This window comes from Dromaius novaehollandiae, chromosome 9 (genome assembly GCF_036370855.1).
Source record: "Dromaius novaehollandiae isolate bDroNov1 chromosome 9, bDroNov1.hap1, whole genome shotgun sequence".
NCBI classification, from domain to species: Eukaryota; Metazoa; Chordata; class Aves; order Casuariiformes; family Dromaiidae; genus Dromaius; species Dromaius novaehollandiae.
Window position 1 is genome coordinate 31,162,506 of NC_088106.1, and position 22,344 is coordinate 31,184,849.

The following is a 22,344-nucleotide window of genomic DNA, read 5'->3' on the forward strand; positions in this document are numbered from 1 at the left end:
CAGTAGACGTTGTTGTGTTCTGATTTGTTGAAAATGAGTGGACCTCCTATAGAGGGAGACAGTGATTTTAGTATCTCTTCAAATGTGGCCTTCATCTTATGAATGCTGCCAACATCCCTTCATGGAAAGCCTTTGTAAAGGCTGCCTGTGTGGAGTGCCATGCAGTTAGATTGCAATTTTGAAAGCCTTAGAGTCTGGAGAGGAATAAGGTGTAGTGCTCTGTGAAGGACTGCTAATTTTAACTGGCAGAGCTCAAAAGGGCTTGCTGCTAATGTACTGATGTGGGAGGAGGCCAGAAGATCACCATGGTGGAGTAAAGGCTGCTGCTTATTACACTGTCATACAATCTGTCTTTAGTTGCTTGATCTCTGAAATGACAGTCATCATCTTCAGCAAGACGTTCAGTGCCAGCTAGAGCAGGCCTTATTTCTGATGGGAGTCCCTAAGCACTTCCGTAAATACAATCTGTTGCCTAGCGATTAGTCACCCCTCTCGCAGCAGTTGCTTGCTAGGCAGGTATCAAGATGGACTGTTTGGGGGCTGGGAGGTGTATTTGGCATCGTCTTAGCATCAATACTTGCTTATTATTAATGCTTTTCAGGAGCTCTTGAGGAGGGAGAAGTAGTATATCCTCACTTACCCCCTCAATTGATTAGTATTGTGCCATTGTGCTCTCTTCCTCTACAGTCTGACTGCAGGAGCTGGGTTTCCTGATGAGAGATGTAAAGTAGGGCCAGAGAAGTAAACACTTGGTAAGGATAGATGATGAACTGTTGCTGGATGAGTGGGCCAGATTGGCTTGCAGCCTACTGGCCAACAAGGTAAGGGTTTGATGACAATTTGCTGCTGTCAATGTTTGTGCTCAGAAAACAAAATGAATCGTGTCTTGCCGCTATTAAATGCGGAGATACCGTTTTGTCATTCCTCTACACCCATGTTTGATCTAGGCAATTGACCTTTGTATCGCCAGCATCTGAAAAACCTGCCTGGAAGTGGTTACCATCTGCTGACGTGTGTCTGTCTGGCAGTTATCTCTCATCAGTCCTGTGGAACAGCTACTGCCTGGGCCAGGTTGGTGTGGATGTTTTAATGTGTGCTAGCTGAATCGAGGCAAAGGCTGGGAGAAAAACTAAGTAAGTGGCAATAACTTGCTCTGCAGCAGGCTTGGGATAGATTTCTGCACAAGTGTATTTTTAACAGTGTTTCTAACCAGTGAACCTGTGAGGTATCTGGGAAATATTTCACGTGTGGTCCATAGCACTTGAAAAGGAACATAGCAAGGAAACATATATTCTATGTGTGAAAGCTGCTATGGTTGAAAGGACATACGGGCTTATTTGTTTTGCAAGTTCTCCAGCAAAAGTGCATATTTTAGCTCTTTTTAAGGGAATGGTTCCCTTCTCTTAGGAACTGGACCAAAACCAGCAGTGATGGGTTATTAGTTGGTTAGTGTGAGGTGGGCTGGTTACTGCACATCAGTCTCAAAGGTCTCGTTGGGCAGTGGCTCACCAGAGCTGTAAGCCTTGTCCTCCTGCCTTGTCTAAAGGTGGAGTGTGAGAAAGAATACGTGAGAAGGAATGAAAGGTGTACTTGAAAACTTGCTTTTGGTGGTGATTTGATTTATTCTAACCTGAACTGGATTTGAATCTTTGAAAGAGATGGGTGAGTCCCTTCCTCTTCCCTATGAGACCAATAGTATTAAACAGAAGTTTGTAGCCGTCTACACAAAGGGACCACCAAGGCGTGATGGAGAATGTCCATCATACTGTCACGTAGTTTGTTCAGGCATGCAACTATGCTTAAAAGTGCCTCTTTTTGTTGTAACTATGTGGAAGATGGGGGTGACTTCACATCTTTACAGACTGCATTTGCTTCTGGAAACGTGTCTTGCGGAGTCTGCCAATTAATCTTTTTCTGATAAACTTAAAACACCACGAAGGGACACTGAGATTCAGCAGACCTACTGTCCCATGCTTTTGCTCTGAGAACTTCAGCTCTGTTGTCTTGGCTCTTTTTCTAGTCCTAGATCAAGACTGCAAGGTAATCAAGGACAAGGGAGCATGTACCCAGGCCACTTAAGAGTTATGATGAAAGTTAAGGCTCTGTTAAACCACTCTAGCTTGCTTGCCTGTCAGTCAGCCTTTTTCTAAACTTCAAGAAACTGCTGAAGCATCGCCATTTCAGTGCAAGAATTTGGTGCAAGTTCTGCAGAGGCAACTCCTTGTGTCTTCTGGCCGGGTAGAGACATGAAGGAGGCACCTGTGAAAGCTTTTGGAGTCCTCTCTTCTGGAGACCAGTTTTGGAAACTCCTGCTGGAGTTTCTGTTCACGTGCTGCTTGGTTGGTTTTGGTGTCTCTTAATTCGCTCGACCTCACGGTGTGGCTCCGTCTGCAATTGTGATGCCACGGAAGCCCCCGTCAGAATTCACCACTTGTGCGGCCAGAGGGGTAGGGTGACGCTGGGCCTGCCGGGGTGGGAGGCTGTGCTCGGCCGTGACGCTGCCCTGGGATTCGGGAGCGCCGCGTCTGCGGTCTGGCTGTGGGTGAATCGCTAAGGATGCAGGTTCACGTTATCCACCTTTGTGGATGCTCAGCCTGGGCTCCCTTTGTGCTTGGTGGTGGGCTGGGGTAATTCATCTTGTCCTGAAGTAGATGCGTCTGGTTGGTTGGATGAATTGCTTTCCACACCCCACCGCTATAGGGACTAATCGCTGTTGATTGCAAAAGTAGACTAAGCTCGTGTGTAGACCCCTGTGTTTTGGTGCCTACAGGACAGAGTCCCGAGTTGTAAAATAGCAAAGGCAGCTCCTTCCAACCATCACCTCCTCAGCCAGACCCTAGGGCTATCGTCCTGCTGATTGTCAGGCGTGCACTTGTTTCACTAACAGGAGCTGGGGTGATGTTTCTACCTCTTGCTTATGCAGGGCCTTCATCGGGGAGCTGACCTGGGAAAAAGCCACTGCTGCCTGATGAGAGGGGGAGCCGAGTGCTGTGCTGCTTTACTGGGTTGCCGGGTGTGCATCTGACGTGCGGGTCCTTTGGCAAAGCCACATCTCAGCTGGTTAGTAGCTGCTACCACCGCACACCTGAGATGCTCTGTGGGCTGCTGGCTTGCAGCATATAGCTTAGCAGACAACACTTTCCAACAAATAGCTGTGAGGCAAAACTGTGCTGAGCTTTTCCTCTCCTCTCCCTAAAGTTGAAACAATAGCATTAACTCTTCTCTTGCACGTGGTAGATAAACACAGTGCTTAAAGTTTCACTAACACTTCAAAATCATTGTGCCTTGGCAAGGTGAAAGAATTGAACCCGCTGGAGCACAAGAAATGTGCCATTTCTCGTTTCTTTTCTGCAAAAGGTTGGCTCTTTGTGTGTGTGTCCCTGTGAGGTCTACTGAAATGCAGCAGCCCTGTTTGCTCAGGGACATGCAAGTTCCCACCTCCATCTCAAACAAAGGCAGGGCCTGCTAAAGGCTGCTCATAGGAAGGTGCTGGAAACCTGCTTCCCTTCTTCCCCCCACCCCACGAGCTTTATCCCTCTTACACATACAGCCTGGCATTTCCCAAGACGGGAAACAGCCGTAAACCACGAGCTTAAAGCAATAACATAATGCTTTCCTGTCTCTAGAAACTCAAGGGGAAGCAGGAGGCAAAGAGCCAGACCCAGGGCAGTGGCGCGGAAGGACCCCTTTGCGTTTTGCCTTGCCGGCATTTTGTTCCCGCGTCTGGGAAGAACCTCTGGAGTCCAACCACAGGGCAGCCGTGCGGCGCGGGTGCAGTGATCCCTGATATCAGGTATGGTAGAAAAACTGTGGTTTCTGATCCTGCTGCCTGCCTCTTGGCAGAGTGCTGGGGCAGGGATCTAGCTCTGGTTGAGCAAGGGTTATCAGATGTAATGGAGGTCGTCACAGGAGCGTGTGTTGCACCAGGTGCTGTAAGCTCCTGAGTGTTAAGCCAGCTTTTCGGTGGTTCGCCTTGCAGCTACTTCCCCACCACTCTCTTTCTCACCAGCTCCAAAGCAGGGCCAATAAGTGCCTGTGTAATGGACTGTCATGGGGATCGGCTGAAGTTTTTATCACTGTCTCCTTGCAACAAGGAGCTGTTACTGCTTGGGAAGGGGCTCTGATGCAAGACACTCCAGAAAGTTATTTCTGGAGTCACTGGCTTTGCAAAGATGTGTGCCCATGTGCTCCAGATGTCAAATCGGCTTCTGGGCGTGGTGGAGGCTTCTCAGAGGGTGTATCAGCCCTGAACTTTTCAGGACATTCAGATGCCCAAGAATTTGGCTCAAGGTGTGGAAATTTAGTCTGGATTATCCAAAGGTGGTTAGGGGATTTGGATGCTTGAAAGCGAAGTGAAAGTTGGCACCTGCACCCTCTGCCTGGCTTTGCAAGACTCTGCCCTGATTTCTGAGCGCATTTGCATTTTTCCAGTTCGTGTGTGTGTTTGGAGCTTGTTGAGGCTCCAAGAGCTTCACTAGGTTTTTTTCCACTGCCCTTTTGAAATGTTTTTCACAACAAGGAAGCTCTCTGGTTGGAGGACAGAGTTTATGTGGGGAAAAGGCTGGGGCTGGCAGTGAGGCTTTGGATGGTGACTGCCCCACTGCTTGTCTCGTGTGCCGCTGCCAACCTAGAGCACAACAGGAATAAGGAGAGAAATCATTCCCCAGACTCTCCCGCTGTTTCCCTGGAGTGTGTGTTTTGTTATGGGCTGCACTGGCAGGCGACTTTTACTGTCTGTCTTGCTTCTCCTTAAGGGCACAGCCCGTAAATCTCCCTGAGTGCTGGCAGCAGCAGCAGATGTGACATAGCTGAAGTCAGCTTTGATGTCAGGTAATACACCTTGGTTTTAAGATGTAGGATATTTTGCAAACCGCAGACCTGCTATTCTCCGGGATTTCCAGAGCCCCCTGTTTTTCTTAATATGGGTGCCCCAGCCAAAGCTTAGCTCTTCTCATCCTGAGAAATATTGTGGGCCTGCTGCAGGGGAACGCAGGAAAATGTTACAGCTCCTGGCGTTACTGCAGTTTATCCTTGACACTCTCTCACCTGGGATGATAAGGGCCTTAAAGCAAGAGAGAGCTTCACGCCTTCGCCGGAGACCATAGCACCTGGAACAAACGGTCCCTCACATTTGAAACAGTTGTGCTGTTTCTATTCTGATGCTTTACACAGTGGCCGTCACCGTTTTGTGCCTCGGTGCGCAAAACTGTGTGTGCTCTTGCCATGATTAACGTTGTGTTAGCTGTGCTCCAGAAGCATGTTCTTCTTGTAGTAAGGGCCTCTTGTTGGCCGTATCCTGCAATTCATCGGTTGCACGATGGATTTTCACAGCATGGTCACAGGGCCAAGTTCTGAGAAGTGACTTGGGATTTTTGATGGGCCCAGCTGGAGACATTTGGCACGGGCCTGATAGGTGCTGAGTGCTGATGTTCAGAAACTCAGGCTCTTCATGGCAACTTTATGGCTCTTTATGGTCTAGGGCAGGAAAGGAGCACATTTTATCTCCATACTAACCAGTCCTCAGTGTAGGAGTAAGACGCACATCCTGTTTCCGTGACTACTTTGCTTTTGAGGAACTGTGTGGTGTTTGTTTTAATGTTTTTAGATGAATTTAGCAGGTTTCTTCCTCGTGCTGTTTGACACCCAGAAAAAGAAGCTCTTGTGTCGGAAAAGCTATGTTGCTACTGGTTGCCAATGGCTTTCGCAAAGGTGTGTTTTGACTATGTTGCTCTTGGACCAGGATTCTTGGTGCATTGAGATGCCAAGTGCTCATACAACTGTGCTGCTTAGTAGGGCACTTCTGGTACAAACTATGTGCAACTCTACTACATGAAGGGGCTTAGTTATAATCTGAAACGAACCAAATTCAAACCAGTAACGTTGCCATGATTAGATACATATTGGGGGGAAAAAAGTCAAGTATTATATATACATAAAATATATTATAAAATATATTATATAATATATATAAAATATGTATAATGTGTATGTGTTTGTATTATATATAATGCTTGTATATTATGCTTATAGTGCTTATATATTTATATATAATATATTTTATATATTATATATATCTATAAAATATATATAATATTAATAATATATATTATATATATTTTTTGAACACCACTGTGGTTCAAAGTGAACTATCAGTGACTCTAGAATAAGCAAGAGGCACAGGACTGTAGCAGGTGCCCCTGAGACAGACCTTGGAGGAGCAGGAACAACCTGGCACCCAGAGGCTCCGGAAAACAAATACACCAATGGCCAATTACTGATACAGAACTGTGCAAGAAGCTAGCCATAAATTAGCCATATTAACTGTAACTAATAGTGTAGGTTGTTCTTGATGCAGCCATGCAAACTCTTGTGCTGGAAAAAAAAAGCAGCAGCTGAAGGTAAAGGGAGGGTGTAACTGCAGCTTTCAGATGCACATCAGCTTCTGCTGACTTAGAGCTTGCATGAAGTCATTTTATTTGGGAAAGTAAAGCTGTCCAGTGCATCTTCTTTTATATCACCTGTTTTAAAAGTACCAGTAAAGGGCCATCCATGTCTTTTCTGATAAGCAATCTGACCTCGTTACAAAGGCAAACTCAATTTCCTAACTCTTTAGCAATGAACTCCAAGCCAAAGTATAAAACACCGTGGTGGGCATGTCATATGATAGTGGTAAAGAACTGAGCATTTTGTTCAAACACAGAATCTGAAATTTAGTTGAAGTAAGGGAAATGGGTTTCCCAGGGTAAGTCTCTTTTTCTCCGTAACTGAATCTTTTCCAGCCTGCTTGCCTGTTTTCTGATAAAGCCATAAAGAAATGGGGACATGTTCAATCCACTGTATTACTGATAGAGCTGATTTCTCTGGCTGACATCCAGTTCTGGCTGCTGGCAGTACTGTTTGCAGAGTCTCCCCAGCGTCTTTGGAGGGTAACTACCAAGTTAACTGAAACACAAATATCTTAATAGAAGAGAACAAAACTGACCCAGCAGATCTCGCCAGTGATCAACAACTGTCCTCACAATAGTAAAATACATTAATAAAGAACATATGGAGGTCTCCAGGCTCCATTTTTAGGTAGAGTATACACTAGGAGAGAATAATTCTTTCCATTTAGCGCGTGTACCATGTTCTCTCTGCCTGGTTTTCGTTAATGCTAGTTCAGTCAACAGCCCCTGTGATTTACTGTTGCTGCCAGCTGGAGTGAGTTAACAAGGCTGATCTTCCCCTTCCCTGTGTGTACTGTGACTACTGTGGCATCGTTCTGGTCTGTCCGTCTCTGCAGAAGGCATCTTTTTTGCTTGTTATTTAAATCCCATGTGTCTGGGATGGTGAAAGGCATTGCGCGAGGTTATTGTATTCTTGTGTCTGCCACATGTTAAGGATTTGAAGTGCTTGGGCAATGACTGGACCATGCTTTGGGCCTCTGTCCAGGGAACAGGCTGTGGTAGAGAGGGGATCCCCAGCTTTTGCATCGCTGGGTCGTGCTTGCTGATGGACATGCCTTTGAGCTGGGTAGTTGTGTGGGGAGAGTTATGAAAACTCCTTCCGTTTAGTTGCAATGTTGAGTGAGGAAAAAACGCAAGAGGAATGGCGTTTTCCTCACCAGGGCTTTGTTGGCTAAGCCCTACTTTGCCTCGCCTGTGGTGGAGACACAGGCACTTGGACGTGGTCTGGGTAGCGATGTGAAGAAAGGACATTGTGTTTGGCCTAGATGAGACTGCAAATCATTGATTTCTTTTTGTTTTCCACCTGGAAACTTTCTTAATGATAAGCAAAGTAGGATCCTGCGTTTCCAGGGTCTCACGGCACAGGGGCAGAAGTTTCTGGCTGTGGGGCCGGTGGAGAAAGGAGCAAGACTTACTGCATCTCCAGCATCAGGCCTCTGATATTGTAAGGCTGTTTGGTACTTCTTACAGCGGGGTAGCTGTGGCTCATCTGTGCCATGCTGACATGCTTTTACTGTGTTGCTTTGCCTCTCAGCAACAGGAGGGACTGCTGGCGTGAAGGATTGCCATGCAGCGGAGGAAGATCATGGATGATCTCCACAGCAGCCTGGTAGAACAGGATCAAAGTAACAGAGGAGTCTACTACGGCAGTCTGAATAAGGAGTCTGTTGAAATCTCCAAGGTAGGTGGCTGCGTCTCCTGTGGCAGCCCAGCCAGAGCCCCTTCACTGCAGCTGCCACTGGGAGCATGGTCACGGGGCTGCTCCAGTGAAGGCCCTGGGAGGGTGCGGGACCCCGGGAGATCTGGTATCTAAGGGCTGGAGCTGCCCCGCCATGTTGAGGGTCCCCACCATACACAGCCGTTCCTACTGTGTGGCTGCAGCACGCCTTTCAAGAGAGGTCCTGGGAACCCTGAGCCATTTCTGTGGTAGGAGAGACACCAGGGCAGCTGTCGAAAGAGTCGGTTTGCCCTCTTATGCTGGGACAATCCCCTGCCCTTGCTATTTGTTGTGTACCTCTGGGTTGCTTGGCTGCTGGGCCTGGAGAGATACCAGCAGAGCACGGGGGCTCAAATAATGCAGAAAACTCAGCTACTGCCTCCAAGTACAAGAACCTGTGTGACTGGGACATGGGAGGTACCATTCCACGTGGCCCAAATGCTGGAGGCACTGAGGAATCCCACTTCCCGAGGAGTTTCTGGCTTGAAAGTCAGGCCTTGTGTTTATGTAACTCAGTTTTGACCCCAAGTTACTTTTCCACCTACCTGCCCCAAATCAAATTATGCCCTTTACTGATAACAATTTTCAGTATTAAAAGCATTGAACCTCAAAGTAGTATCAAAGTAGGATTTTCTGCATGGGGAGCTCACCCCTTGCCCTGTCCCAAATCCAGCACAACTTAAAGCCTTTGCTGTCCAGGAACCTTCTGCATCCATGGGTTTGTAGGAGGAGGTCTCCAGCCTTGCCAGCAGCCAGTGCTTCTGCAGGATGAACTGCTGGCTTGCCGAGCTGTGGCCTGTAGTGAGAGGGGTTGAAGGAAAGGCCCAGGCGTAGGGCAGGAGAAGCACTCTAGCCAGACTAGCTCTTTCGGGAGATCTGTACTCTTATTGCCCTGTATGCCTTATTTTTAGCTCAGCAACTCATCCCTGGACAAGCAGAGTAATGACAATGTCTTCAGCGATGGTCACACCAGGATAGGTGAGAGAGAAAAGCTGATCTTTGAGGGACTATTTCTTTTCGTCTTGACAGGGAGGATGTGGCTGCATGGGACCTGCTGGGTTGAGAGGGATGGGAAAGGGCCTCCAATGCCCATGGTTGGAGCTGGCATTAACAAGTGCTGTTGACTGCAGTTGGTCCGTTAAGTGCATAAGACCTCCTGCAAGCCTCCAGCAGGCATTGTCCTTCTGAGGAGCTCAAGCCTTTCCCTCTGCAAGACAGTCATGGTCCTAAATGCTTAGCAGTAGGGTCTTATACCTTCCTGCTTCCCACGCTAGAAACACCCAAGAAAGGTGGCTGGCAGCTCTTTCCAGACCAAGTGCTTTCTACTCTCTGCTTCTTGTTTTACCCACAAAACAAATGCCTGGCCCTGTGATTGCACTGATTCCTGTGCTAGTGGTGCAGGAGATGGACAAGAAGGATGGGGATGGATCTGGGAATCCTACTTGCCACCCCGCCCGCCCGCGGTGGGGGCATGAACTCCATTTTCTTGATGCAGACTATGTCCTTGTGTGGGAAACAGTTCCCCGGGAACTCATTAAGCAGAAGGACAGCAGTGAGAACAAGGGTTTACGGGAGAGATCTGCCATTATCCACAGGACCTGGCGGAAGAAGTTCTTGGACAAGCTTCTTGATGCTGGGATCCATATGGAAAAGGTACCGGGGGATTTGACCTCAGTTTCTCTCTCGTGTGTTAACCACAGCCTTGCTTCTGGAAGTTAGGAGAAGGGGTACCAGCACTGTGTCCGTGTTCCCAGGAGGCCCCTGCTGGGAGCCCAGGCCTAGCTGGGAGCAGAGCAGGAGAGCAAGGGTGCTGAAGGCTGTGCGGGATGTGGCACAGGCTCGTGCTGTTCTCCGCGGGGGCTGGGAGGGTCAGTTCTGCCAGGACAGGCACAGGGCCGCTGGGCTGATCCAGACCGGCAGAGTTGCCTCAAGTGAATCCCATGGGGACCTGCGCCAGTGCCACCGCAGCCTCCTCTCTGCCGTGGTTGCCCCTCACAGCACACGAGCCGTGTGGAGAAGAAGGTGGTGCACTACCTGCTGCTGAGTGCACCCTGGAGCGTGCTCTGCTACTACGCCGAGGAGCTCCAACTCCGCTTACCGCTGCAGGTGAGGTGCTGAGCCCCCATGGGGTTGGGGTGTCTGAGGCCCAGTGCTCTCTGGAGGTGCACAGTGCCTCCAGCACTCCTGGCTACCCCGGTCCTCTGGGCTACAGGCAGAGCAGCTCGTTGCTGTGTCTCTGTGAGGGGTTTACATCCTCCTCGCTTTCTAGTGGGCCCAGCGCTCCCCAGTCCCTTTCACAAGACTTGTCCTGTGCAATTCTATTGGATCCCACCTCAGATCCCTTCTGAACTTCTTTTCCAGTACCCTGTCACCTGCCTTATTTCTGTTTCTTGTCCCCAAAGTATGGGCTTCGATGTTCATCACAGCCTCACAATGTGTTATTCATCCTTTCTGTCCCATGCTTGGAGTCAGGTTTGCTGCTATCTTGTTACTGCTCCCTCCTCCTCCTGAGATTTCTTTGTCCCTCGTTTTCAGGCCCTGCCAAACCAGGCCTCCAACTGGTCAGACAGAGTCCTGGGGAGGCTGGGGATCTGCAACGTGATGGCTGAAGAGGTTCCCAACCTGCCACTGGACTACTGCACCTGCCGGTTCAAGGTGAACAAGCTGCAATGGTAAGAGCCCCAGGACTGCTGGCTGTTTCTGCCACTGCTCGCTCTCTTTCAGGTTGGAATTGGATTCCTTCCTCCCGAGCATGAACAATGAGGCCTGCAGCGATAGCTCCTCATCCCCAGCAGTCTCTTCCCAGGAGCTTGCTCACTCTTGAAAAAGCTTATAACCCTTAGATCTGCTTTACCGCCCCTCCCTGCGTGCCCACGCCGTCACAACAGATGGCATGTCCATTTGGCTGTGTGGCAGCAGCTCCGTGGCAGCAGCTGCCTGCTGGCGCTGGCTGCAGATGTGATAGGGCCCTGCCAAGTAGAAGATCCCTGGTCAGAGGGGAGCACGCAATCACTGACGGGGTGAGGGGTGTGAAGCTGGTACACGTGTCTGAACAGCACTGCTGAGCAGCAGCACTAGCTAGCAGAGGAGTCATGCCTGCAGGGACCATACCTTGCCTCTCGCCCTGCCCTGCCCTGCCTGGGTGGTGGTGTGGTCATGGGAGCTGAAGGAATGAAGGAGCAGAGCAGCTCCTTGCGTCTGTGCTGTGCCTGTGGGCCTCGCTCAGTGAGTCCAACCCGAGCTTCTCCTCTGTGTGGTTTCAGGTTCCTAGAGAGTGACAAACAGGATACCTTCTTCTCCACCACCCAGCGGCAACGAATTGTGAGTATATCGTGTACCAGAGCTGTGATGGCCTCTCTCCCCTGGTCTCAGATGGTCTGAGGGGTCTGAGGGAGAAGTGCTGTGAACATATACATTGTCACCAGTAAAGGCTAGGTGTCAAAGGCAAATGCCTGTTGGCATGACATGGGTTGCTGTATGTGAAGAAGGAGGGGAAAAGGCATGAGTAGAAGCTCTCTCTGCTGTTCAGTGTTCAGGGGGAAGAACATGACAATGTTTCTGAGAGTCAGGCTTGGAGGCAGTAGCCAAAGAGCAGCTCTCCCGCAGCGCGTGGTGCAGAGCCCTCTCCCCACCACAGGGCTGGCTGTGTGAATTTGGCTGCAGCCCTGCTCATCTTCTCTCGCTTTGCCCCCACCAGCTCTATGAGATTCTGGCAACGACACAGTACGGCTGCTCCAAGGAGAGAGAGGTTGGGGTGGACTGGTTGCTGAGTGAGAAAGTCTTCACCGCTGCGTTCCCCCTGCATGATGTAAGCCACGAGCCAGCTCCCCGGTTCTGCTGCAGCGCTGGTGAGATCAGCCTGGGGGAAGGCAGGACAGGGCTGTGGGGGGCATCTGGGCACACTTGTCGTGGCCTTGTTCAGGGCCAGTTAAAGAGAGGGGGAAAGCAGAAGCCTCTTCTCAGGTTAGCCACCCTCTGTGATGGGATTCAACACCCTGAACCAGTCCCGCCTCTGCTTCGCCTTGCTCATGTCGTAAGTCTCCCTGCAGGGTCCTTTCAAGGTCCCACCAGAGGAACCAGCTCCCAGCAGCCTCAACCAGCGCCAAATCCTCTTCCAGTACTGGGCCAACTGGAGGAAATGGTACAAGTACCAGCCGCTGGATCACATCCGCAAGTACTTTGGGGAGAAGGTTGCGTTCTACTTCGCCTGGCTGGGTGAGTCCTGTATGCTCCAGAGCAGCCCCCAGAGCTCAGGTGGGCCAGGGCCTTCCACTGCCAAGAACAGGCTCCCCGCATGGCCTGCTGAGGTCTCCTGTGTGATGCAGTCCTCCCTGTTTATGGCCTTAGCCAAAGAATCAGCCTTTATAACTGTCCTAGCTGCTCTTAGCTATGCTGGCTCTCACCGACTGTACTGATGTCTCTCTCACTGGCCTGCAGGTCCTGGTGACCATGTAACTCTTCCCTGGCATCTCTAGGCTCATCTTGGGAGCCTCCGAGTGGGTCTGTGCAAGAAGCAGGGTGGGCACCTTTTGATGGTACCTGTCTGGAGTTTGCTCGTCAGTGCTAGCGGGCTGACAGCTACCTCTGACATCCCCGCGCTGGCCTTGAGCTGCCTCACTTTGGTGTTGTGAGAGGCCTGGCATGTGGGATGTGTTTGAAATGAGAGCGCTTGAGGGAACAGCAGCTTGCACAAGAAGGGTTCACTCGGCCTCATGGAGAGGAGCCACCAGAGGTGCTGGCAGTGGACTCATACAGTGAGAGGCAGCTCCCACCTCCCCTCAGCTGTGGTTGCAACTCTCTCTCTGGATGCCCTCCAGCTTTAGTGACTTCAACTAATAGGACCAGTGTGCTGGCCGTGCCAGCCCAGGCTTCACACAGCAGCTCACATCACAGAGACTAGCCAGAGCCTGACAGATACTTTGGCAGCTCCAGGGTCACGTTCAGGTCCTCCAGGCCCTGTGAGGTTTTAGGCTGGTGGTTTGCTGGGTGCATGGGTAGCAGTCGTCCTCAGGCATTGCACAGTTGCACGGCTTCAGCACAAGACTTAATTTTCTGAGGTCCTCAGCTGTACCAGCGCTCCCCAGTGATAGGCCCCAGTGCCTGAATGCATCCAGGTTGAGATGCAGGCATGACCTTTCCTTGGGCCATGGGAAGGGCTGTTGGTGAGCAGGCTGCGCTTTGCACTCTGAAGGGCGGCGAGGGGCTGTCAGAGCTGCTCCTCTGGAGCTGTACTGGGCAATAGTGTCCTGAGAGCAGGCCGCGGAGGCAAGCTTGCAGGTGGCTTCCTTCCCCTGTAGCAGTAGCCCGACAAGGAGAAGTGCTCCATCTTTAATTGTAGCTACTCTTAGCTCAGAGCCAAAGGACACTGGCCTCTGTGGAGGCCCACGGGACTTGTGCACTCTGTCTTTCTCTTCTCCCTCCAGGTTTCTACACGGGATGGCTCCTGCCTGCAGCGGTTATGGGGACCATGGTGTTCATAGCAGGCGTTTTCCTGATGTTTGATGACGTACCTTCGTAAGTGCCTCTTGATCTGCCCACTCACCCCTTCCCCTGGCCTTCTCCAGCCAGACCAACCATGGCAGGCACGTTCTTAGCTCCTGGAGTGGGAGAAAAGTGGGCCATTTGGGCCAGAGAAGCGTATACACCCAGATGCAGTCATGCTTGCTGGCTTCCAGAGCAGCTCTGCAGCTCTTGGTGCAAAAGTCCTGGCGAATGATTGGGGAGGGGGAGAGGTGGGCAAAGTGGCGCAGCCCAACGGTGCATGCTTTAGCCTGCTCAGAATTCGCTGGAGAGACAGTTTGGGTAGGTTTCATCAGCCCAACGTGCCCGGCTGGGGTCCAGTTGCCTGCTGGGTCCAGGCTTGGCGCCCCAAGTCCTGACCCATCAGAGCTAGACTTTAACGAAAGAAAGGAAACTCCCCATGTTGGGGAGAAATGTTGGCTGGCTTTGCTGCTCAGTTTGGGGCTAAGCTCCAGAGCACTAGTGCCCTGGGCTGCTTGGGGCCTGGGTTGCAGTCCCACACCCATCCCCAACTGCCTCCTTGGAGGAGCAAGGTCCCCAGAGCTGGGAGGCTGTGGGAAAGGCTGAGCCATGGCAGGCTGCTTGCTGCTCTTTCCTTTGCTCATAGACAGGAGATCTGTGAGAGCAAAGAGCAGTACAGGATGTGTCCCCTCTGCAAGTCCTGTCCCTACTGGCAGCTCTCCAGCATCTGCAAAACGTTTAAGGTGAGATCCTGGTCCCATGGAGGCATGTAGGGCAGCCTGGGACCAGAGGTGGAGTTCTCTATTCCCCTTTTAGCCTGTACCTGGCTGCAAGGGGTGCTCTGTCTCCATCAGGGCCAAGGCTGGGAGGGTGCTGGGTGCCTGCAAGGCAGTTCTGCTCTTGGAAGCACTGAGATTTGCCCTCCTCGCCCCAACTGACGTTAGAGCATGTCCCAACACATTCACCTGCCACCATCCCATTTTGCCGTTCCCCACCTTCTCCTTCTTGGCCCCTGCTGTCCGGATGCTTCCTCTACTGCCTGTCTTCCCGCCTTTCTTCCCTGGTGGATTCTCCCACCTGGCCCTACTCACATTCCCATCCCACCTTTCCCCTTCGCTGGGGCACACCAAACACGCTGGTGCTCAGGCTGCCTGATGCAAGGAGAGACCATGCTCTCACACTGCACCTCTGTTTTGTGCCCATGCACAGAGATGAGGTACAGTCCTATGCTAGGTGCATGGGCAAAACGAAGTGGAGCGTGTACCTGTGTGTGTCAACCTCCCTCATGCTCAGGGCCACTTGGAGCCGCCTGTGTCACAGGGATCCCAAGTCCTCCTGGCTCCTCAGGTGCTGCCCACAAAGCAACACCAGTCAGCTTCTGCAGGAGCTGCCTTGTAGTGTGCTTTGGCCAAATTAGACCTGTAGGACAGCAGCTACTGCCACCCTAGCCCTTCCCTTCCCTCACACCCCTGCTCTGCCCCACAGGCAGGCCGCCTCTTTGACCATGGTGGGACCATCTTCTTCAGCATTTTCATGTCCTTGTGGGCGGTGATGTTCCTGGAGTACTGGAAGCGGATGAACGCTTCCCTGGCATACCACTGGGACTGCTCCGACTTCGAGGACATTGAGGTAGGGGTCTGGCTCTCTGCAGTGCATTCCAAAACTGTGTTGACCAAAACCACTGGATGCCTTTAACACCTTTTCCCCTCCTTCCTAGGAGCGGCCACGGCCCCAGTTCACTGCCATGGCTCCCCTGACAATAATCAACCCTATTACTGGGGCAGAGGAGCCGTATTTCCCCAAGCGCAGCCGCCATCATCGGGTTTTGGCTGGGTCGATGGTCATTATAATGATGGTAAGATCACAGGAGATTGGAACAGCAGCTCGAATGGCTAGCAGGGCTGAACAGATGTTTGTCCTAGGGCAGTGGGACGTGGTCGAATGGGATCAGTTTGGGGAAAAAAGGGTGTGGGTTAAGTTGGGGATGCAAGTGGTCTGTACAGGAGTATCCCTGTGCCCCAGTCCAGCCTGGCCTTTTGTGGAGCACCCCGGCTCTGTTATGTGTGCGTCTCCCTGCTAGCTCGGGGGCCACCTTCCTGCTGCCCTGGCTTGGCTGTGTGCCCTGGACCTCCCTTGTAGCTGTTAGTGCTGTAGGGATAACGGTGAGGTTTTCCTTCCCAACGCAAGCTGTGGTCCTGCTGTAGCTCCCTCACACCCAGTGTGCTGTGTTTGCAGATTGCCATAGTGGTGATGTTCGTGGTCTCTGTTATCCTGTACCGGGTGGTTGTTGCCATCCTGCTCTCCAGCTCAGGGTACTTCCGGTTTGTGGCTTCGGTAAGACGTGGCCAGAGCTGCTCCTGGATTGAGCGGATCGGCTTTTTTTGCTGTTTGTTGGCCTCACTCTTTTGTGCTCTCCATGTTGCTTTTCCTGTAGGCATCTCGTATTGCCAGCATCACAGGCTCTGTGGTGAATCTGTTCTTCATCCTCATCCTCTCCAAGATCTATATTTCACTGGCTCATTTCCTCACCAAGTGGGGTAAGCTGGCATATCCCTCACAAAGGAACGTGAATCCTTAAAACCCAATTCCCTTTTTGCCCTTTGCACGATAGCAAGACCTCAGAGAGTGTGAGCCGCTGCTGCTCCCATCAGGAGAGACCCGCATCACTTTGCGAGAGGTGCAGGAAGGCTGGGCCTCTGTGACCAGCCTGGCCTGGGCTCCTGAGGTGGGAGCTGCTTGGGGGACATCCTGCATCAGGGGTGACCATAGCAAGACCAAGGGGCAGTCACTTGGATGGGGAGGGAGATGGAAGAGCTCAGGAAAGATGGATATAAGGCAGGTTGAGCAGGGAGAGACCCCACCACACCCAGACTTTGTGAGACAGCACGTGCTGGGGGCTGGCGAGGGTCCTTAATGCAGTCTTTAATGGCAAAACAACAGAAATAGCAACTGTAGTGCAGAGAAGTGGTCCCAGAGTGAAGGCTGGCTGATGGTGGGAAAGAAGACAGGAAGGGAGGAGATCTGGGAAAGTAAGACCTCTAAAGTGCTTTGACAGCTGAAAAAAATGGGTTCAGGCTTTAACTTCTGCTCAGATTTTCTGGTTTTCAGGGTGAAAATCAGCAAACTGACTTTTGGGGCTTGCGGGAAAAAATGCACGGAATATTTTGGCTGTATGTAATATGATACAAGGCCTGTTTGTGTTGAGAGGAGGGAGCGATAATTATATTTTTTTGTGCAAAGTACATGAATGGAGCAAAAGCACCTCAGTATCGTTTGAACTTTCTCATAGAAAACAGTGATTTTTTTTCCCAGCATAATAAAATTCAGGAAGTAGATCCGCACAGGCCTTTTCTAAAGAGAGAGAATGGTAGAGAGGGAAACACTACCAGGAAGGATTTCCTTTGCCTGGACATTGTCTCTGCAGTGGAGCGGATCAGCGTGGGTCACGGCCCCCGGGTGTTTCTGAGGATGTGCGGAGCAGGTTTTGGTGTTACTGCAGCGAGATGTTGGGACTCTGTGGGTCCCGCTGGGCTCTGGGAGGTTTGTCGGAGTTTAGCTAGTTGGAGACTTGAGCAGTGATGTGGAAGAGCTGCCGGGTCAGCACATGGCGCCCTGGAGGGCCGGGTGGGCCAGCCACATCTGCAAGCTGCGCTGTGCTCTTCCCACCTATAGAGATGCACCGCACCCAGACCAAGTACGAGGACGCCTTCATCTTCAAAGTGTTCGTCTTCCAGTTCGTCAGCTTCTACTCCTCTCCTATTTACATCGCCTTCTTCAAGGGCAAGTAAGGCCTTTGGGGGAAGAGGGGGGCTTCCCCACCTCCCCCACATGTCAGGGCACAGCCTGCTCCCACCTGTGTCCTCTCCTCCCAGGCGCTCCGGGCTCTGGGGTTTTGCAGGGGACACGTCCTTGTGGGCTGAAGGCAAGCTGGAGCGCTGCTGCCATCTTGGGGCAAGGAGCACCACAGCGGGACAGCCAGTCCTCCCCGGCCTGCGGGGTGCCCGCGAGAGAGTGGGAGCCCTTGGAGGGATTTTCGGGGGAGCAGGGCGACCAGGAGCCCTTCTCCTTCAGGGAAACGCACTGCCAGGCCCTTCGCCCTCCCTTAGAGAGGGAGAAGAGGGATCTGGGCACACCGGGAAAAGCCGTATGTCCGTCCTTCCTTCTGCGTCCCCTTCGTTGTGTGCAGGGTTGTTTGGATGAGTGGGGCTGCAGCACAGCAGAAAGGTTGGGGGTAGGACTGAGCATTTCTCCTGAGCCCAGCTAACTCCCAGGACTGCTCTGCATGCGTCCGTGGACTCCAGAGTCCTATGGAGAATGGGAAGCATCAGTAGATAGGAGCAAGATGGGGAGAAGGGGGGTTCCTGGACTTATGTCTCTGTCCCGGCTTGCACAGGTTTGTTGGCTACCCTGGGAACTACGTGAACTTTCTGGGGGTCCGCAGTGAGGAGGTGAGCATTGCACAGGGAAGGGGGGAGCTGGCGGTGCCCCCACAGAACGGGGATCCTTGCTGGGATGCAGGCACCTCTCCTCGTGAGCTCCCCACCCGTGGGGTGTCCCTGAGCCACAGCCTGCCCGAAGGAGCAGCTTGCGGGACTGCAGCCCCAACCTGGAGCTGGTGCTCCCTGCTGGGGGCCTTCCCATGCTCAGGGTCCTCTCCTGGGTCCGACTGGGAATGGAGGGGACTCCCAAGGCTGGGCTCTTCTGCCTGCTGGATCTGGCTCGCTGAGGGGGCCCTTGCTCTCCCTGTGCAGTGCAGTCCGGGCGGGTGCCTCATCGAGCTCGCGCAGGAGCTGCTGATCATCATGGTGGGGAAGCAGATCATCAACAACACGCAGGAGGTGGTGATCCCGTAAGGACGCAGCCCCGCAGGAAGCGGGGCAGGCGGCGCAGGCTCGGAGCCAGCGCTGCCATCCCCGGGGCCATACCGAGGGCACGATGGCGGGGGAGCAGGGTGCCTCTCGCACCCCGTCTCGGTGCAGGGCAAGCCCCAAGCATGAGCAGCACGTGGCTGCTGGGCACGGGCGCGCTCTCCCTGGCAGTTCAGCCCCCGGCGTGCGGGCAACAGACCCTCTCGTGTCTCTGCAGGAAACTGAAGTGTTGGTGGCACAAGCACAGGCTCGACTCCAGCAAGAAGCCGGGCAAGGAGGGGGAATCAGTCCAGGCAGAGGAGATGCCCTGGGAGAAGAACTACCAACTGCTGGTGTTTGAGGGGCTGTTTGATGAGTACCTGGAGATGGGTAGGAACCCAAAGCCTGGTCTCAGGGTGGGGAAGGGCGCTGGGGCCAGCCTGGGACTGGGATGTTGGCACACGGTGAGGGGATAGGAGCAAGCTGTAGTGGGAGAGAAGGAGCGGCAGGGGAGGGCACGTGTCTCCTCATGCCGGCCCGGAAGGCTGCGGAGAAACTCCCTGGAGGACCAGCAGCCTGGTGTGCCAGGGCGAGGGCAGCCTTGATGTGAGGGACCTGCCGTGGGAGCTTTCCCCCCTCTCCCTGAGGAGCGCGGGGCATCACAAGATGGCAGGGGGCAGCAGGACAGGCTGCTCCCCGCAGCAGGGGTGGAAAGGAGAGGGGCCGTTGCCTGCCTTTGCTGGAGACCGGTGCTGGCGAGGGCTGCGTCTGCCTTCTCCCTGCTGGGCCTGGGTTAAGAAGCAAAATATTCCACAGGAAGCCTCCGATTTGGGCTAGGCTTTACCCTGGAGCCCAGCCCAGGCTGTTCCATTTCATGGCTTCCTCTGCCCGGAGGAGGCTCCCCTTCCTTGCCTCCCTTCTTGCAGGGTCTCCTGCTGTGGCTCCGAGTCAGCACCAGTGGGTTTAACCCTTCCCTGGCGGGGCCCCAGCTTTGTGCCTGCACAGGGGTGGTGGGGGGCCCCGGAGGGTCTTGCAAAGAGAGGGGGGACCTGCGGGCAGCTCTGGGTGCTGGTGAGGAGGGAGCGGTGGGAAAGGGGTGGGAGTTGAAGCTGCAGTCACTGCTGCCACCTCTCAGCACCATCTGCCTGTCCCTCCCCTCTCCTCCTCCTCTTCCTCATGGCCCAGTCATGCAGTTTGGCTTCATCACCATCTTCGTGGCGGCCTGTCCGCTGGCGCCCCTCTTCGCCCTGCTCAACAACTGGGTGGAGATCCGCCTGGATGCCCAGAAGTTTGTCTGCGACTACCGGCGGCCCGTGGCCGAGCGGGCGCAGGGCATCGGCATCTGGTTCTACATCCTGGAGGTCATCACTCACCTGGCCGTCATCAGCAACGTACGCCGCGCTGGGCTTGGTGGGCGCCGCTGCCCGGGCCGGGTGGCTGCAGCGCTGAGGGCTTGCAAATGGCTGCGAGTAGGAGAATTAGGGAAGACTCGTTTGGCCACTGCTGGAAGCTCAGTGACGGGGGGAGCTGCCGAGTGTCCAAGGGTGGGTCTGCCTCTGCAGAAGGTGCCGTTCCGGCCACAAACGATGGGAAGCCGTCACCCTTCAGGGCGTGCAGCCTTGCTTGGATTTAATTGAGGGGCAAGCGCAGGACAAGGCACTATTAGCAGCAAGCTGCCATCGAAGATGAAGCAGTGTGTGTGTCTGGTTTATCCCGCTGAGGACTAGGAGAGGCAGGCCTGGGGCAGCCTGCCCCGTGCAAGCAAGCTCAGAAACGCGTGGGCATGGAGGTGGTTTTGCCAGTGGGGTTGGCTTCTCTCAGGCAGCAGGAACCTGCCTGAAGCATTTCTCCCTGCTCCCAGGCGTTCCTCATCGCCTTCACTTCTGACTTCCTGCCCCGGACATACTACAAGTACCTCTACGACAGCAGCCTGCGTGGCTATGTGAACTTTACCTTGGCGTACGCGCCGTGGGACTTTGTGCTGCACAACAACACCACGTGCAGGTAGGAGTCCTTCCCACTTGTCTGGCACCTTGTTTGTTTAGGCTTGTATTTGCGTATCTCTGCCTGTGCCGCCTCCTCAGCAAGCAGTTAGTTGAGCACAGCAGCCTTTAGCCAGGTCCGGGTTGCCTGCCTGCTCTCCTAAGGTCCTTGGGGCCCTTGGTCATCCCAGGGTTACCTCGGCATGTGCCAAAGGCACCTGCGTGCTGGGCTATGTGGGCAGACCGCTTGCATGGCCTGACCTGTGGCTGGGTGGGAACCTTCCCCAGATGGGCAGGGCTGTGGCATAAAGTCCATCTCTCCCGTCCCAGCTGGATGATCCCCCCCGTCACCTCCTCCTACCCTTGGTGTAACGCACCTGAGTGTTTGGTAGTGATGACTGCAAAAGCTCCCCAGTCGTGGGGAGAGGCACTTTGTTTAATTAGGGGAGAAAATTTCACAACCTGTCTGGGGAGGCAACAGAGAGTCCCCCGGGGCTGAGCTGCCTGCTCCCCTTCACACAGGACTGTGCCGGTCCTGTGCCAAGGCTGGGAAAGGGCTGGTTTTGCTCTGCTCTGACACACAGGGCTGGGAAGGAGTGCGGGCTGTGATCAGATGGCGCTTGCAGTAACGTATGATGACGAAGCTAGACGGGACCCAAACAGAAGCAGTAATGACCGTGTATTGTTCCCACAGATACAGGGCATTTAGAGACCAGGACGGCAACTTGTCTTTGGCTTACTGGCACCTGCTAGCCATACGCTTGGGCTTCATCATTGTGTTTGAGGTATTGCGTGCGTGCTGGTGGCTGCCAGCTTCTGCAGGGCGGCTCAGGGCTGGTGCTGGCAGGGCGAAGACGTGCCTGCTCTGCTAACCTGTGCCCCTCCTCTCAATTCCAGCACGTGGTTTTCTTTATCGCACGTGTAATTGAGTTGCTGGTACCTGACATCCCCGAGTCAGTGGAGGTCAAGGTGAAGCGTGAACGGTATCTGGCCAAGGAAGCCCTGGCTGAGAACAAGGTGTGCTGCCCCAGCTCGTCGGCAGCGAGCCCGGCCTGAGCAGGCCTCTGGGAACGCGTGCGCTTCCCCTGGCTCAGAGCCCTGCCTCTGTGCGCGCTGCTCGCACAGCTGCGGCTGGCTACTCCTCCTCCTGTCCTGCCTTCTTGCTTTGAACTTGCTTAGAGACACAGGCTAAGTAACAAGACAGCCTTGTGAGGAGCTAGAGCAGAAACTCCACTAGTGCAAACACCGCCTTCCTCTGTCTTTGACCAGGTCCTTTTAGAAAGACGAGGCACAAGAAGCAAGGCTGCCTCGGATTCAGCAGCAACCAGGGACTGGGAAACTGAGCAGGACCAGAGCAAGTAAGAGATGCAGCAAGTCCCGAGGCCCTTGGCCCCGTGCTGAGACTGAACTACTTTCCACCCTGCTCCTCCTTGGGACAACCTTGAGCCACGGGCTGCACGTGAGCCTTCCCTGCTTGGTTGGAAGAGGCCTGTTCTGCCACGTGGGCCTTTTAGGAAGGCTGCTGTTAAAAGTGGTGAGGGGAGGGGAGCTGACTCTGGGTATTTATCCAAGTTCGCAGTGTTATGGTAAGTTAAATCCACTGCTGTATAAACGAACTAAGTGAATTAAAGGTGGCTGGACACACAGAGTTCCTGCGCTAGTGGTGCTCACTGATGGTGCTCAGTGAGCAGTGAGAGCTTTTGCCTGCAGTTGCTGCTAGGTTCATCAGTGCAACTGGGAGTTCAGCTTGCCTCCTCCGGGGTGAGCAAGCTTAGGGCTGTGCTTTTCTGGAGAGGCTCTTGCTTCTCCTGCATGTTTACCTGTAACTAGGACTGGAGCGGGAGGGGGTCGCTTCCGCCAACTCTAGTAGC

The 22,344-nt window shown here is 53.3% G+C and overlaps 1 protein-coding gene across 1 annotated transcript; it reads left to right on the forward strand.

Moving 5' to 3' along the window:
* The first annotated feature begins 920 nt into the window (after positions 1-920).
* ANO7 (anoctamin 7) lies at positions 921-22,121 on the forward strand. Its single transcript, XM_026109314.2, has 26 exons — positions 921-1,071; positions 2,924-3,060; positions 3,627-3,793; positions 7,981-8,127; positions 9,075-9,141; positions 9,659-9,816; positions 10,162-10,269; positions 10,699-10,835; positions 11,427-11,484; positions 11,861-11,971; positions 12,213-12,378; positions 13,587-13,677; positions 14,291-14,387; positions 15,130-15,273; positions 15,362-15,499; positions 15,880-15,978; positions 16,079-16,181; positions 17,317-17,428; positions 18,038-18,092; positions 18,396-18,493; positions 18,730-18,881; positions 19,677-19,882; positions 20,353-20,495; positions 21,168-21,258; positions 21,371-21,490; positions 21,743-22,121. Exons 4-26 carry the CDS (start codon positions 8,014-8,016, stop codon positions 21,833-21,835), a joined length of 2,661 nt encoding a protein of 886 aa, XP_025965099.2. The 5' UTR covers positions 921-1,071; positions 2,924-3,060; positions 3,627-3,793; positions 7,981-8,013; the 3' UTR covers positions 21,836-22,121.
* The last annotated feature ends 223 nt before the right edge of the window (positions 22,122-22,344 follow it).

Bases quoted from the DNA above. Each gene is read 5' to 3' on its own strand.
- ANO7 (XM_026109314.2), top strand. From the start codon at position 8,014: ATGCAGCGGAGGAAGATCATGGATGATCTCCACAGCAGCCTGGTAGAA. The intron at 11,972-12,212 runs GTAAGCCACGAG...GTCTCCCTGCAG, and splicing joins CTGCGTTCCCCCTGCATGAT to GGTCCTTTCAAGGTCCCACC. The intron at 20,496-21,167 runs GTAGGAGTCCTT...TTGTTCCCACAG, and splicing joins CACAACAACACCACGTGCAG to ATACAGGGCATTTAGAGACC.